The 16,850-nt window shown below is 26.5% G+C and overlaps 1 protein-coding gene across 1 annotated transcript; it reads left to right on the plus strand.

Annotated features, from left to right (window-relative positions):
* Positions 1 to 7,851: 7,851 nt before the first annotated feature.
* On the plus strand, positions 7,852 to 11,449 carry LOC100211361 (uncharacterized). The gene is made up of 4 exons (XM_065817343.1): positions 7,852 to 8,008; positions 9,827 to 10,054; positions 10,501 to 10,609; positions 10,802 to 11,449. Exons 1-4 carry the CDS (start codon positions 7,924 to 7,926, stop codon positions 11,280 to 11,282), a joined length of 903 nt encoding a protein of 300 aa, XP_065673415.1. The 5' UTR covers positions 7,852 to 7,923; the 3' UTR covers positions 11,283 to 11,449.
* The last annotated feature ends 5,401 nt before the right edge of the window (positions 11,450 to 16,850 follow it).

Genomic DNA, 16,850 nt, shown 5'->3' on the forward strand with positions numbered 1-16,850 from the left:
TCGGTTTTTTTCCGGATCTATTAAAGAGGAGCATTATACTACATGCATGGAACCAGACGGCAAAATTTTGTTTCATTTTACTCCATAAAAATCAACTGAAGAAAAAAAGCATGCCGAAACAGTTGCCAATCATTTTGTTGAATGGATGATTCAACATGGTATTGACAAACCGATTCAAGCATTGGGCCGTGATTCAACAAATTTTAAAACTGGATGGGAAGGAGGTGTCATAAAATTTGTCAGATTGAAACTTAATAAAAATTTGAACTGGATAATATGCGCTCTTCATACTATTGAACTATCCCTCAGACATCTAATAGTTGAATTAAACGGAAAAACACTTGGTCAACAACAAATGGTCCGGTGAATTAGGTAAACTACTGAATACAGTTACAGATCTAGAAGTAAACAAGAACTTTGAAAGGGTAACTTTAGGTGAACCACCTATTGCTTTGCCAGACAAAATAGTTAAGGATTTTTTGGCTGATCAAGCTTACAGATACAGAATTGTAACAGCAATAAGATCTGGATATTTACCTGAAAGTTTAATAAACCTTGAAAAAGGTCATGTTTTTTTATTCAAGATAGTTTATTACAGAAACCGTTTCTGTAGAGTGAGTTTAAATTCATTTTATAACAGAAAAGAACCTTAGAAACCTACGTTTAACTATTGAATTTATAGTTGGTGTGAATTTTCCCTGCTGGTTTCAAATTAAGGTAAAACATTCCTGGATAGATGGACCTAGGCATATTTTATTCCCATTGAAACAACTAAAATGTCGAAAAAAAGAGGTTGTTGCAATAGTAATAAAAACTGTAAAGAAATCTGCATGGTTTGCCTTTAGTAAACGCATTATTTAGGCTCTTTTGTGTTGCAACAATGAAGAGGAACGAAAGTTCGGAGTGCAAAAGATACTAGAAATTAGAGGGGAAGAAGATGACAATACCCAATTTGGAGATGATTCAGTAAGAAGTCGCAAAACCCCATGCATAATTACTGATGCTGATAAATTGACCAATCTAATTGAGTGGATAGATTCAGTATGCGAACCACTTCTTACCACAAGCCTCACAACCCATGAAGTCAGAAAATATTTTTACAAGCCTACGGTTGTTCCAGATTGGCCGTGTCATTCATAATCCATCGAGCGTTGTGTTAAGCAGGTTTCTTTTTTATCTAATTATAAGAATATAAATATTTTCAATAACTAAATTATTTGTAATGTTTTATATAGGTTACAGAGGCATGTGCAAAAACATATTTGCATGAAAAGCGAGAAGGATGTATAAGAGCACAAGAAGTCAGTAGAGGTTTCATGAGCAAAAACAATTCTAAATATAACTAAGCTGGACTTACAAATTTTAAATGAAATTTATAAACTATTATTTGTTAATTATATGTAAATTTAAAAAAGATAACAGTACTATATCATATACTTATAGACATATATTATTAACGTATTAGTATATAATATATTAATTGTAATAAAAAAATTTATTGTCTAAATATTAGTTTTAGATTTGTGTTTAATACTCAAAACAATAATTATTTAGAGACTTAAATATTTTGCTCCATTCGGATTCCTTATAAAATTCTTTACAAAAATGTACACCCTTGATTTGAAAATTTTAATAAAAAAAGGAAAAAAACGACGTACTCTACCGTCATATTCTAAAATATGAAAAAAGTTGCTTATTTTTGTTAAAATACCCTTCACAAAAACTCACTTTCTGTGTTTATTTTTAAGCATTTTTGAATCAAATATAGAATTTTCTTAAAACTCAACATAATAGTTATTAAGTTTATTGAAAATTAAAAAAACGTATATATTTTTTCAATTATTATTTTCCCTCGTTAATTAGTCGTATTTTAGTCATTTTATCGTTTAAATACGTGTTGACCCACCCAGCAAGACATTATTTTATTCATTTTTTTTTTGCTGATTTGGAATCCCCATAAAATTCTTCACAAAAAGTAACCTTGCCGTTTTTCAAAATGAAAAAAAAAAAAATCGACACCCTAGTGAGATAGGCAAAAAAAAATTGTTTTTGTTGCGCGCATTATATTTTCCACAAAAAACATACAAATTTGGTTAAAATTATACTTAACTTAACTGTCTTGGAAAATTATTGCAAAACCCATTACTTAAACATTGAATTAAATTCAAGGCGTTGGTTTGTTTAAGTGGCATTGTTTGTCGATGTCAACATCGTTTGTCGATGTTGAGGAGAAATGGGACAAGTTAAAAACAAATAATTTTGAGCAATATTTTATTCTGTTTATCCTACACCTTTTATAACATACCAATACAGAAAATGTATTTATGTTTAAGCAAAATAAGATATCATTCTAAAAGGTTGCTTTATGTTTAAATTGCGTCAAATTTATAAGGATCATTTTGAAAGTTATATGGACTATATGAACCATATTGATCATACGGTAAAATGTTAGCTGCTTTAAAACCATTTTGAATTTTTAGCGAAGTGAAGGCATAAGCTAATCCTAAATTTTCAGCAATGTCATATATCGTATAAAAGTATTTGGATGTGCCTTTAACTATGAGTCACACATTGAACTGTAAAATTTTCCAATGCTGTACAATAAAACTGTAAAATGGTCCATATACTAATTTGTAAAGAGGCTGCAATGGGACGGTAATGATACGAGCACATCATTACTTTCCATAGCTTTATCCATCAACTCAATCGATATATGACTTTTGTGGTTATTTATTATAAAAGTAATGGATGATCTATGCTAGGATGTCCGTACTCCACAAAATGATCAAACCATTTTAAAAAAATTTCTGTATTTATCTATCCACTTAGCATCACCTTTGGTACCTGTTGGTGCACCTTTAAGCATGTGGCTACAAATGTGGAAACGAGGAAATATTATAAACGGTGGAATAAATTTTCTAAAGTGATTTACATAACCCAACATTGTAACAAGGGTTCCCTTTCCAGCAGAAGTTCCTTGCCCTACTTGGTTTAGTTCTTTACCAGCAATAACTTTCGCTGCCTTATGAGCAGTTGTAAGAGCAATTGCATTAATATTTTAAATACAATCAGCAGTAAGCTTATAGCGTTTCTGCACACTGTCAAGGTTTTTGAAGAAAGTATCTACATTTTTGAAATTAAAACTAGTTGTTCGACTGAGGCTAGTAGCTTCTGGCATACAAATACATAATTTTGTGCAAATAATATAAATATAACCAACAAATATAACCATTTAGGTTCAGCTGTTTCATATTGCTTTGTTTATCTAACATTAAGTTCATAATGCATATTAGATGCTAGACGATTCGTCAAGCATTTAATATGCAATATATCTTTGTCAATGACAAAGATATATTAAAAGTTCATCTTCTTTTGCCTTATTAAAAATATAATTATGTTATTCCCCAGGAAAAAAAGTTCTATAGAATTTCTATAAACTTTTGAAACATATGACCTATAGAAATTCTATAGAGCTTCTATAGAATTTCTATAGGATGTCTATTAATTTCTATGGAAATTGCTATAAATTTTTTTTTTCAATAGAAGAAAAAGTAGAAAAAAAAGTTCTATAGAAATTAACAGAGCTTCTATAGAAATTCTATAGGCCATATGCTTCAAAATTTTATACAAATTCTATAGAACTTTTTTTCCTGGGTCATCAAAATATAAGTTATTGTAAAAAGTTTCTTTCTTAACTTTTTTTTTTTCGCTGTAAACGCTGTGATTTTGAAATTTTATAACCTTGTACAGCTGCTCGTAATAGTAATAAGCTCTAGATTCGACATCCATCACAGCGGCTTTTATTGTATGAGCGTTAGGCTTTCACTCATTTGTCACTCGTTTGTATTTACTTGGCAAAAATATTGCACATATTACTATGCTTTTTTAAATTGCATCAATCAAAATCCAGATTAATACTAAGATTAATGAAAATAAAAAAGTACTTTGCAACTTATAATGAGATTAAACTTAAAAAAGTACTACTATGCAACTTATAATGAGATTAAACTTAAAAAAGTACTACTATGCAACTCATAATGAGATTAAACTTAAAAAAGTACTACTATGCAACTTATAATGAGCTTAAATTTAAAATAGTACTACTATGCAACTTATAATGAGATTAAACTTAAAAAGGGTTATAGTGAAGACCTAAAAAAATTAATTTAAACTAAATTTAATATATGCAAAAAAAAATTTTGAATTTTTGAAAAGAGTTGCATTGAACTCATTTCATAAACATAAACAGAATTTTTCTGATCACTTGCTTTTTTACAATAAAAAAATATATAAAAATAGTAAACCAAAGTAAATTTAAAAAGTGCTGAAATTGAACAGTGTCCAATTTCACGGCAGGTTTGCAGTCAAAGTCACCTCATCACTAGTAGTTCTCTTAACTACATATCTTTTTATTTTCCAGTAATTAAATGAGATATTCGTAATTAAATACAAACAACACATGAATATTTATTTAATATGCAAACAACACATGAATATTTAATATTATTGATTTCTTCTAAATCCAGGAAACTTGTTAGATTTTCACATATTCATAAATAACTTGAAAAAAAAATACTTCTGAAAGTTAAAAAAACACAATAATATGAAGTAATTATTATAAACTTATTACAGATATAAAAAAATTATTTTGCCTTATTAAATTTTCTGCTCAGATATCAGGGCCGACAACACCGTAGGGGGCCAGGGGGTACGTGCCCCCGTTTTTTTTTAGGCGACAGACCTTTTTTTGAAATTGACAATTGTGCACCTCCACTTCGAAACCTGTGTCGTCGGTCATGTATATATCAATGATATATTATATAAACTAGATGTCTAACTTCTATTCGAAAAACGAAGCCTCTTTTTGTCCTTTTTACAAAACGGCGGATTAAATTTGTAAACAAATATTTTTAACTTTTCTTTTAAATGAAGTAAATATATTTCAAATTTAAATACTATTTATGTAAAAGTGTTAGGCAAATATTATAATACTTGTAAAATAATAATTTATGGCTCCTTAATTTATTTTTAATTAAAAAGGGATTAAAGTTTTGGATAGAAAAGTAAAACGACAGACGCTTTTGAAGCAACTTTATGAATTAAAATACTTTTTATTAAACTGTTTAATACTAAATAATAAAGTGTTTTATGATTATTAAAACTTATTTTTAAATTATCTTTAATTTATTAGGAACTTTTGACTTTCATTTTAAACTTTTATTCCACACTTCGGCTTCAGCTTTTGCTCTTTTTACAAATGGCGGACTATTTTTATAAACAATAAAGAGCGACTTGATTTTTTGTCCAATAAAATCCCGCAAGTTAGACATCTAATTTATATAATATATATATATATATATATATATATATATATATATATATATATATATATATATATATATATATATATGTATATATATATATATATATATATATATATATATAAATTATAAATTATGTTAGTGTATTCTACAAATAGAGTGCTCAATGTTCTAAAAGAACAGAGCAATAAATTAGTAAAAACACTTATCTAATTTTTGATTACTTCAAAAGTAATCAAAAATTAGATAAGTGTTTTTACTAATTTATATATATATATATATATATATATACATAAATAAATACATATATATATATATATATATATATATATATTTTTTAATATATATATATAAATTATAAATTATGTTAGTGTATTCTAAAGATAGAGTGCTCAAGTTTTGAAAGAACAGAGCAATAAATTAGTAAAAACACTAATCTAATTTTTGATTACTTCAAAAGTAATCAAAAATTAGATAAGTGTTTTTACTAATTTATTTATATATATATATATATATATATATATATATATATATATATATATATATATATATATAGACACACACACACACACACACACACACACACATTTATATATAAGCAATATATAAAAAGCAAATACATAAAGAAATTCAAAATATTTTCTAATTCAATAGAATGTTAAAAAATTTTTGAGAAATTATAGTTAAAAAAGCTTCTTTTTTTTTTAATTGAGCTTTTTTTTTTAAATCACAAAACATATTTTGTTTAAGGGATACAAACTTTATTTTTTTACTCGGTAATATAACAAGTTTTATTTAAATGTTCAGACTACACTCATTGCGAAAGCTCGAGCTTTTGTGGCTGGTATTCTTAGATAAAGTTAAAAAAATTCAACATCATGTGGAATATTTGCATTGCAACAGCCATATTATGAATGAGATAGTGAATGACAGCGTCAATAGGTGTCATGAGGGTTTTTTTTTTGTACTCTCTAGTTCTTCGAAATATTTACAGATATTTTAAAAAAACAGCGTCCAGATATGGGATATTCTATTAAAGTTTACTTGTGAGTCAGAAATAACTTTAAAAATATTATATATGACGCGTTGGTCAGGTCGATTGATTTTTCTTACTGTCGTTAAAGTAAAACTTGTTGATTTTTCAAAGGCTTTGAATGAGATATTAAATTGAAATATATGTATTTCCTCATAAACTTTTAGTTAAATTTTTGGGTTTTACACTAATTTAGGAACCAATATGAAAGGTCATAAAAATATAAAATGATCTTGTTCAAAGCACTTTATGAATGTGTTATCTTGATTATGTAAAATGTTTATATTGATAACATGAGTACTTTTTGGGCAACAGTTGTTTTACATAACTAACTTTTTATGCTGACTTTGCATTTTAAAATTGCTTTTTTTGTTTTTTTAATTTTTTTTTTTAAGTTAAAATTGTTTTTATTTTAATTTAAAAAAAATTAAAATAAAAAATATTGAAGATTTTAGTTTTTTACCATGGATCCATCTTTTTGCAGCGACATCAAAAGATTATCTATTTACGCAAGATGTTTTATTCGTCTTGTATAAAAAAGTAAAGTTACAAACTTTGAAAAAATTTACTGGCCTGGACGTCATTTTTTAAATTCAATTTTATCATTTTCAATTTGTGTGAACGGTACTCTTAGCGCTAATTGTTCAAATCGTAGAAATAACCGTTATACTATAAAATCATTCAAAAGGATGTTTTGACAAGCACACTTCTCTCTATATATACGGTGAATCATTACCCGTAGGCGTTCAGACAAGTTTAGACAACGTAACTGCTAATAAACTACTACTAAATGAATTTTTTAGTGAGAAAGAAAGAAGGTTTATGTTGAAAAATTTTTGATTTTTGTTTCACATCAGCGTCTCCTAAAAAAAAAGGGCCCTCTATTTCTAAGATATTTTAGGACTTTCAGATTCTGGTGGGGGAGGGGGAGGGGGAGAGTGGATCTGGATCTCTGGATCCGTCACTGATTTAGTTCTGTATTTATTGTCATCTGGATTTATGGAAACTATGTTTCGGGAACTCCTCGGCCACTATTGCCTCTGTAAACCAAAACTTCTAGCTACGCCACTGTTTGTAATGTACGAAAAAAACTGAATAATGTTTGGGTTCCGAAAAAAGGGACTGTGTTTCCGCCGAATGTGATTACTAAAAACTTAACAAAGAATTTTTAATTTTTGTTTTTGTCGAACAAACGTCATAGAAAACGATTGCAAGAAGAACCTCCTGCATTGAAAGTATAACTAATTTTACAATTTTTTAAATGATCATAATTCAAAGGCCAATCGCGATGATAGCTATTTCTTTTAAATATCATAATAACACAGTTAATGAGGTATTAACTTTTTAGAATAAAATTTTTAATTGTAATTAACATATTAAAACTCTTTGTGATGATTAAAAATTCATGTGCAACGTTACCCTTCGTAAAATTAAAACATCAGAAGCAAGTCATAAAGTTAATTGAATAGCAGTGCAATGAGTTCATTAAATGTAACGGTTTTTACAACATTTTCAATTTTTTAAATTTAATCGTTTGCAGTTATGAATGTTATTGTTTTTTAAATAGATATGTATTCCGTTTATTCTTTTCCAGTTTTGGTAGCATTTCTTTTATACATTGAAAATCCAAACGATAAAGACACATATGAAAATGGTATTGTTTTATATATTTTTATTGAACAGAAATTAAATTAAATTTTCACTAATTAATCTAATTTAATTTAGTATTTTAACATTATTGTAACGTTTTAATTAGTAAATTTATTTATTTTAACGTATGAAATAAGTAATTAAGCAAATAGAGCAAAAATAGTTTTTATTCTATTCTTAGTTATTCTAACAACTGAACAACTTTGCTTTATTTTGAATTGTTCAATTTCTATTGTCTAAAACATATTATCTAATGATATACTTTTTAGTGTGTTTGTGTGTGTGTGTGTGTGTGTGTGTGTGTGTGTGTGTGTGTGTGTGTGTGTGTGTGTGTGTGTGTGTGTGTGTGTGTGTGTGTTGGAGTACAGTGGATCGAGGGGCAAAGATTAGAACTTTGCTCCTCTTGATAATGTTATCATTTCATGTGCTCATATATCAGTCATCTTTATTTATAGTTGTTACCACAATTTTTGACTACCGGTTTTTGGTAGGTAATTTGTGCCTTTAGCTAACTAAAGTAAATTTTCTTACTATCCTTATGTTAGTTATGAAGATCATGGTTGAAATAATTTCAAAATTTGAATTTTTTCATTTGGATTATTGATATTTATGCTTCCTTTTAGTAGTTTAGCTTTTATTTTAACAATATTCATGTCTCAATAAATTAGACTTAAGTTAACTTAGTTTGTTATGGTGGGGCACAGTGAATTGGGGTACAGTGAATAGGTTGATTCACTATGCCCAATTAATGATCTTAAAGATTAAATAGATTTTTAACAGGCAAATTACATGAAAATGAATTTATTAATTTAAATTTATGAATTAATTAGTAATAAATTATGAATAATAATATTTATATAACTTTTTAATATTTTTATAATTTTTGTTATCAATAAAATTCTTTTCTTTGATTCTCAATTGTTTTTATTTATTAGATTAGTTTAAAATCAAAAATGTCTACTTTTTTGATTTTAAACTAATCTAATTAATAAAAGTATGCCAAAAGTATAGTGTACAGTGTCTTTACTCCATCAGCCTCAAAGTTATTTGGCTATGCCCTTATTCACTATCAATAAATCACGGCTGTTTTCAGTTATTTACTGTGCTGTGTTAAGTTATTCGCTGTGCCCCAATACTGGGGCACAGTGAATAACATAACTTTAAACCTTCCTGTGAGCTGTTAGATAATAAATATTTGGGTTTCAATAATTTATTAACTTCCCCTACATACATGCATACATGCATACATACATACATACATACATACATACATACATACATACATACATACATACATACATACATACATACATACATACACACATACACACATACATACATGCATCTTTCAACCTCCTCCTAAATCTTGTAAAAGATGTTGTACAAGGAGGCGTTGAGTGGTTTTGTTTTATGAGTTAATGAACATCTTGTTTTCAACTATTTGCCAGAGTAGCATTATTAATGTTATCAATAGTTGCCATTAGTAAAACATTCTTTATCTTCATTGAAATTTTATTGCAGTGACTTAAGTGTTCAAATAGTGGTTTACATTAGTAACATTTAGACTGCTTTTAATAGTATAAATAACTTCAAAGTAAAAGTGCTTTATTTTATGCCCCAAGAATGCCAAGACTAGATAATACTTTTTTTCAGTATGTTCTAGAATAAATTTTCTTGAAATTTAACAAAAGTTAAGCAAACATATAAACTTAAATTAAATTCAAGATTTGATTTAAATTTGTATGATAGCTTAACTTTTATTACATTTGCATAATATTTTGTCTTTAAATTTTAATTTCTTTTAAACTAAAATTGTTTTTAGATTACTCCTCGAACACGAGCATTAAAAATCTGACAACGCAACATACATATCCAAGTTCTAAAATTTTAGAAAGTATAATCTATAAAAATGAATCAGAAGATATCGAGTATTCTTTAATAAGAGATCTTGGTTCCAGCCATTTTGTTTATAAAGTTGAATTAAAGAATAGTACAGGTGTAAAAGTAAATCACGTTTCTCGTGATTCTGAAAAACGTTCTAATTTTAAAGGTGAAAAGAATTTAAACTTTTTTTTATTAAAATACCAATTTTATTTGGAAGAAGTCTTTTCAACATAAAAACTAGTACAATGAATATTTAAAATGTTTCAAGTTTTGAATATGTTTCAAGATATTTTTAAAATCTTTTTTAGTTTTAACTATTATTGAAATGTTTAAACTTGCGACTCGGTTTCTTGAATCTTTAAACTTGCAACTAGGTTTCTTGAATCTTTAAACTTGCAACTAGGTTTCTTGAATCTTTAAACTTGCGACTAGGTTTCTTGAATCTTTAAACTTGCGACTAGGTTTCTTGAATCTTTTTCAATTGCCAGGTTCAATTAAACAAGTTTTACTCAAAAAAAATGTTAAATTTTGATAAAGAAAAGTTAATTTTTCGATTTTTTAAATGTAAAATCTAAAAATTTACATAATAAGGTTGTTACTTTATTTTTTTAGATCTACTTGCTGCACTCAAATCTACTTCATACCTCGTTGAACTATTAGTTTGGTTCTTAATCACTGATTTTATTATTATCTTTGGTTTAATAACAGTCAATATTTTAGCGTAAGTTACATGCATTATTTAATCTTTCTACTTTCTTTTATTGAAAGCGTAAACAGAATGTACTTTTTTCATTATCAATGCTAACAAAGAAACGTTTTTTAGAAGTTCTTTAATAATTAAAATAAAGCTAAATTCAGTTTTATATTGCGAACTTGGTTTTGATATTTAAATTTAAAAAAATTTTACATGCAGGACTACATTAATACGTTACGTCATGAAAATCGTTAACTGGTTACATTTTCGTATACGCTCTACTATTTTTCCACAATCAACTTTAAATCATAAAGGTTTGGATCAAGAAGTTTCTTTATTTAAGGAAATTGAAACAGCTAATGAACAGAGGTGTTCATCTATGATTGAAGAAAAACACGACGACGCGCATATTTTCAGTTCTCCAGAATGTTGTGATGTACCTAACAATCTAAATGCATCAGACGGAGACAACTTTCCATATAGCTACATTTTTGAATCCCATGACGACGACCTTCATAGTACACCTTTAGATTATAGTTATAAAAAAAATAAAATATATCATTCAACTGCACCTTATGAATTTAGTCCAAAGAAACTAAAGCAATATCTGCGTGAAAAATACTTAGAGCTTGACAGACTCGGTATTACAATTGACGAGAACGGATATTTTCTTGAGGAAAAAATGAACATGGTGATATAAGGTAGCAATATATCGCACAATAAATTAGATTTATATTTTTGTATATGCACATAAATACATTTACAATTTTTTTATTAACTTTCATGTATTTTTTTATAAAAACAGTGAAACTAAAAATTTTAAAGTAACTATTGTATTCATCTCAAAGAAAAAAGTTCAAGAATTAATGTTGTTTTCATGTGTTATTTTTAATAATAGATTCTATTTTGGCGAATCATTTCATAACTAAGGTGCCGCATAATAGAGAAACAAACATACAAAGTGTTTTTTCTTTTTATCAATCATATGCTTATTAAAAGAGTTGTAGTGACATTTAAGTGTCTATAATGCCTAAATCTTACATGTAAAACTTTTGAGTGTCTATAATGTCTAAATCTTATATGTAAAAGCCACATTACTAACTTATCCGGTAAAATTTTAAATAACATTGGTTGTTTTAATGACATTTTATGTAGTACTTGATAATTTTTTTTTTTAATATATAAAACATAAAATACAGCTAAGTATTTTTGATTTATTTACGTGACATTTCAGTCAGATTAGCTCAGACCGTCGTCAGACGTAAAATTAAAATGCTTTATAAGCAGGAGATCCAGGTTCGAAACGAGCTCCTGACATATTTTCGCGTCAAGGTAAGGAACGAGGCGTGAACTTCCTGGTGAAATGCACTTTCGCGGTGCTCTGTGACAAGACCGTTAGGGCTTCTTGGGGCACCTAAAAAAATACAATAATTATCTCACAAAAAACGTATGTAAAAAAACCGTTAAGAAGACATTATAAATATGAGCTGACGTAATAATTTTGACATGAAAACTAATTTGAAAATTTGATGGTTTTTTTTAAAAAGTGGTCCCCATCTATTTGACGCAATTTTGACATCGTTGTCCTTGTTCAAAAGTGGTGGGAAGTGCCTTATCTCGTAATTGGTTTGGGCATAATTAATCTCAAGGGACTCACATATTTTCCTTTCATGGTAGTTATAATTGAGTGCGATTGTTTTGGGATGCATCCAATTAAATATATCGTGGCAGTCCTTGCACTGTTCTGTTCATGTTCATGCTCCGTCATACCAATTGCCTTTCATGCTGTTTACCTGATGCTCAATACTTCTTTGTACAATTTTCTTTTTCGTTTCTCCAATATAAACGCCACTGCATGAACACATAAGCTTATACACACCCGAGTCGCTATTTTGTAAGAGTTTGATTTTCTTATTACATAAAAAATCTTTTTAAAGTTGTCGGTTTTGCACAGCAAAATCCATGATTCTTGTTTTAAGCAAAAAAAGTCTTAAAACAAGAAAAAAAAGACTTGTCCGTCACGTAAGTACTTTTTTTCTTGTTTTAAGAATGTTTATTCTTAAAATAAGAACTTTTTTTCTTGTTTTAAGAATTTTTTTTCTTAAATATTTTTTCTTTCTTGTTTTAAGAATTTTTATTCTTAAAACAAGAATTTTTTTTTTGTTTCAAGAATTTGTATTCTTAAAGCAAGAATTTTTTTTCTTGTTTCAAGAATATTTTTGCTCAGAATAAGAATTTTTTTTCTTCCTTCAAGTATTTATATTCTTAAAATAAGAACTTTTTTTCTTGTTTCAAGAATATTTTTTCTCAAATAAAGATGTTTTTTTCTTGTTTTAAAATTTATTTTTATCAATAAGAATTTTTTTCTTATTTTAAGGACATTTTTGCTTAATATAAGATTCTATTATCTTGTTTCAATAATATTTCCTTGAACGGTAAAACAATATTACAAGAGTATTTTTTTTTATGGAAAAAATGAAACATTTTGAAATTAGGATGGTATAAAATAAGAATATTCAAAAAGTATTTATATATTTAAACAAATCTCATCGTTGAAATAAAACTTGTTGTTCTTTGAACGTCCAGTTATAGGTAATGCTTGTAGCGGCAATACTCCTCCCATAGGCTACTCATCTGACTCAAATGAGTTTCTGTTGAGCTTTTATCTTTAAATTAAATAGAATTTAAGTGTAAAATATAATGTAAATTGTGTATGCCGTCATGACATGGGCGTCATAATCCATGTCCATTACATAGTGTATTCCAATAAGTCCAATCACGGCGTCAGAAAATGAAATACTTCATAAAATAATTTTTTTGCCATGCATAACGATTGCCTCGTCTCCATCGTCTGCTATGATAAGGATTTATTTTATCTAAAAATAAATTTAACAAACTCAAATCTAAAACTTAACATTACCATCTTTTCATACGTAAAAATTTTAGAAAACCTTACTTTGATATATATATATATATACATATATATATATATATATATATATATATATATATACATGCTGATTTAGGTGAGCAGTGTGACATCAAACTCAAATAGCCTGCTGCTGGGGGCTTCAGTACATGCATAAACTGACAAATACCCTGACTAGCAGTGGAATGCTGCTACATTGATTGAGGTTTTGACATGGGGCAGCAATCTTTTCATTCGTTATTCTTCGTTTTTTCCTTTTTTTCCCCAAAAAAGCCATATCGATTTAGATAAGCAAAAAAAGTGAGCAAATGCTAATATAAATATGCTATAGTAGATATATCAACCCTCGAAATTAGGAAAAATGTGGTCAGCAATATTTTGCTAACCTCAATTTTTTTGAGGTCGGCAAGAAAAATGTAATACAAAGATCCTACCATAAAACATAAAAAACGAGGTCAGCAATCTCAAACCTTTGAGGTTGGCAGTAAGGTTGACACTGCTGAATGCTGACCCTATGTATATACGTATATATATATATATATATATATATATATATATATATATATATATATATATATATATATATATATATATATATATATATATATATATATATATACATATATGTATATATGTATATATGTATATATATATATATGTATATGTATATGTATATATATATATATATATATATATATATATATATATATATATATATATATATATATATATATATATGTATATATATATATATATATATATATATATATATATATATATATATATATATATATATATATATATATATATATATATACGTATATACTTACAGCATGTCGATCTGCAACAGTTTAAGGTCGGCAATTTATTGTCCACTTTAGTTTTCTTAATTCTGAAAATTTCTTAATTAACTACCAGCTTGATTTGATTTTGATTGTGTTCCAGAATGTAAGTGTGTCAATTTCTTAAGCCAAGCTTACCCTCACTGAGTCAACTGTGACAGAAGACTTTAATACACAAGCTATCTCGCCAACGATCTGAATTAAACAATAATAAAAGAAAAGCATAAAAACAATTTTAAAAAGCAGAGGATACTTATAGAATAACCCATTAGGACATTGAAGTTTTGAAAAAATAACTACTCACTTTAGAAAGAATTTGCGATTTCTATTAACTCTGTCATTTATTTACCCAAGTCCTTTTTTGAGTAAATTTAGCATCCAATTTCTAATAACTTTGTTCTGGAGCATTTAATTAGATTATATTATAAAATGTAAAAAACAAACAAAATTAATTATTAATATTAAATTTACTAATTGAAAAGTAATGTTTCCTTTACTTACTTTACATTGTGTATATTTGGAAACTTGCGATTGCTAAAAAGAAAACATCGATATTTTGAAATAATACTGGTACTAATCTTAAAAAAATTTGCAATATTAAAATAGCAATATTATAAACAATAACAATAAGCAATAGCGATACGAGTAATCATAAAAAAATGCTATAATATTATTTATTTACATATAATCATACCAAAAGCAATAATAATAATAACCCACAATGAGCCCGACATTTTACAAACAGTCTCTAAAAAAAGGCATAAAAATGAGTTTTAATATAGTTTAGTGATTTAAATTGAATATATAAAAAAATTTATTCCATGAATAAAATACGGTAAATTATTCCACGATTTTATGCATTAGTTTGTGATTTATGGTCGCACTAACTGAGCAATGATTTAAGGTTACTAAAAGATTGAAGATAATAACAAGAACTATTTATAGAAGTAAAAAAAATTACAGATTGAGAGAGGTATGGTAACTTGCGTATGACTCCAGACAAATAGACAATTCAATTTTTTGATGATTTTGGATAGAAAGTAAAGGATAATAAGTTAATAAGTAGTTTATAGGGTATTTCACTGAAACTATATATATATATATATATATATATATATATATATATATATATATATATATATATATATATATATATATATATATATATATATATATATATATATATATATATATATATATATATATATATATATATATATATATATGAAGACCTCGGCGTTGTCACATTTAAAAAGTATTGAGAAAGTATTTGTTGATCATTAATAAATGTCTTTATTTAAAGCAAAGAAAAAATTTTGTATAAAAAATTACAAAATGTTTTGTTTTTGAATAAATTTTAAATAAAATAATTATAATATAAATTTTTTTAAATTGTATAGTTTCATTTGCTTTAAATAAAGACTTTTATTAATGATCAATAAATACTTTCTCAATACTTTTTAAATGTGACAACGCCGGTTTTTCCACTGATATATATATATATATATATATATATATATATATATATATATATATATATATATATATATATATATACATATATATATATATATATATATATATATATATATATATATATATATATATATATATATATATATATATATATATATATATATATATATATATATTAATACAAACAAGGTACAAACAACAAGGCATACTACAAACAAGGAGGCAAATCCATTTATAATGAGTATAATAAATTATTTACCATATATCGATTCTTTCTCCAAAAAAAAGGGTTTAAAAAGTATTCTTAAATCAAAAAAATAACAATAGTCATCAAAACCTAACCATATATATGGTTCAATAAATAAATGAATAAAAATCAAAATAGCTTTCTGTTTATATATATAAACAGAAAGCTCTTTTGATCTTTATTACATTTTAATACACCTAATTTTAAAATACATTTTTACAGCAAAATTAAATTTAAGCAACAACTTAAAAATAGTCAAGTATAAAAAAATAATAGTAATAATGAAAAAAAAAACTTTTAATTTGTGCAGTTGAAAATTCTCAGTTTATTTCAAAAAAATAAAAAAAATCACTCAATATTACAATATTACATAAATTTTTACATAAATAAACTTAAAAAAACAGTTGCCATATAAAAAATGATTATGTAGTTAAGAACCGCAGCCATTTTAAAATCTCTGATATTTCTAAAAACTTCTGGCATATGCGCACCATAACGCATCAACCGTGCCTAATTAAAAGTTTTTGACATTTTTGGGCCCTAATAGGTTGGGGGTGGGGGCAGACCTTTTAGTCACGCACTGTCCTACAAAAACTCCTTGATACGCCGCTTGGCAGTATATTCATTTTTGCTTTATTCCTTTATTATAAAAAAGTGCACAGCTTTGGAGCTCTTCAAACCAAATTGCACTTATGCATGTTTGCACTTATGCTTGCACTTAACACTTACGTTATTTTGCAACTAATTCGCCCTTACAAAAGATTCACATTTATA

This window comes from Hydra vulgaris, chromosome 14 (genome assembly GCF_038396675.1).
Source record: "Hydra vulgaris chromosome 14, alternate assembly HydraT2T_AEP".
Classification (NCBI taxonomy): Eukaryota; Metazoa; Cnidaria; class Hydrozoa; order Anthoathecata; family Hydridae; genus Hydra; species Hydra vulgaris.

Coding starts and splice junctions, on each gene's coding strand:
- LOC100211361 (XM_065817343.1), top strand. CDS start 7,924: ATGTATTCCGTTTATTCTTTTCCAGTTTTGGTAGCATTTCTTTTATAC. Junction 10,055..10,500: donor AAAACGTTCTAATTTTAAAG/GTGAAAAGAATT, acceptor TTATTTTTTTAG/ATCTACTTGCTGCACTCAAA. Junction 10,610..10,801: donor ATAACAGTCAATATTTTAGC/GTAAGTTACATG, acceptor TTTTACATGCAG/GACTACATTAATACGTTACG.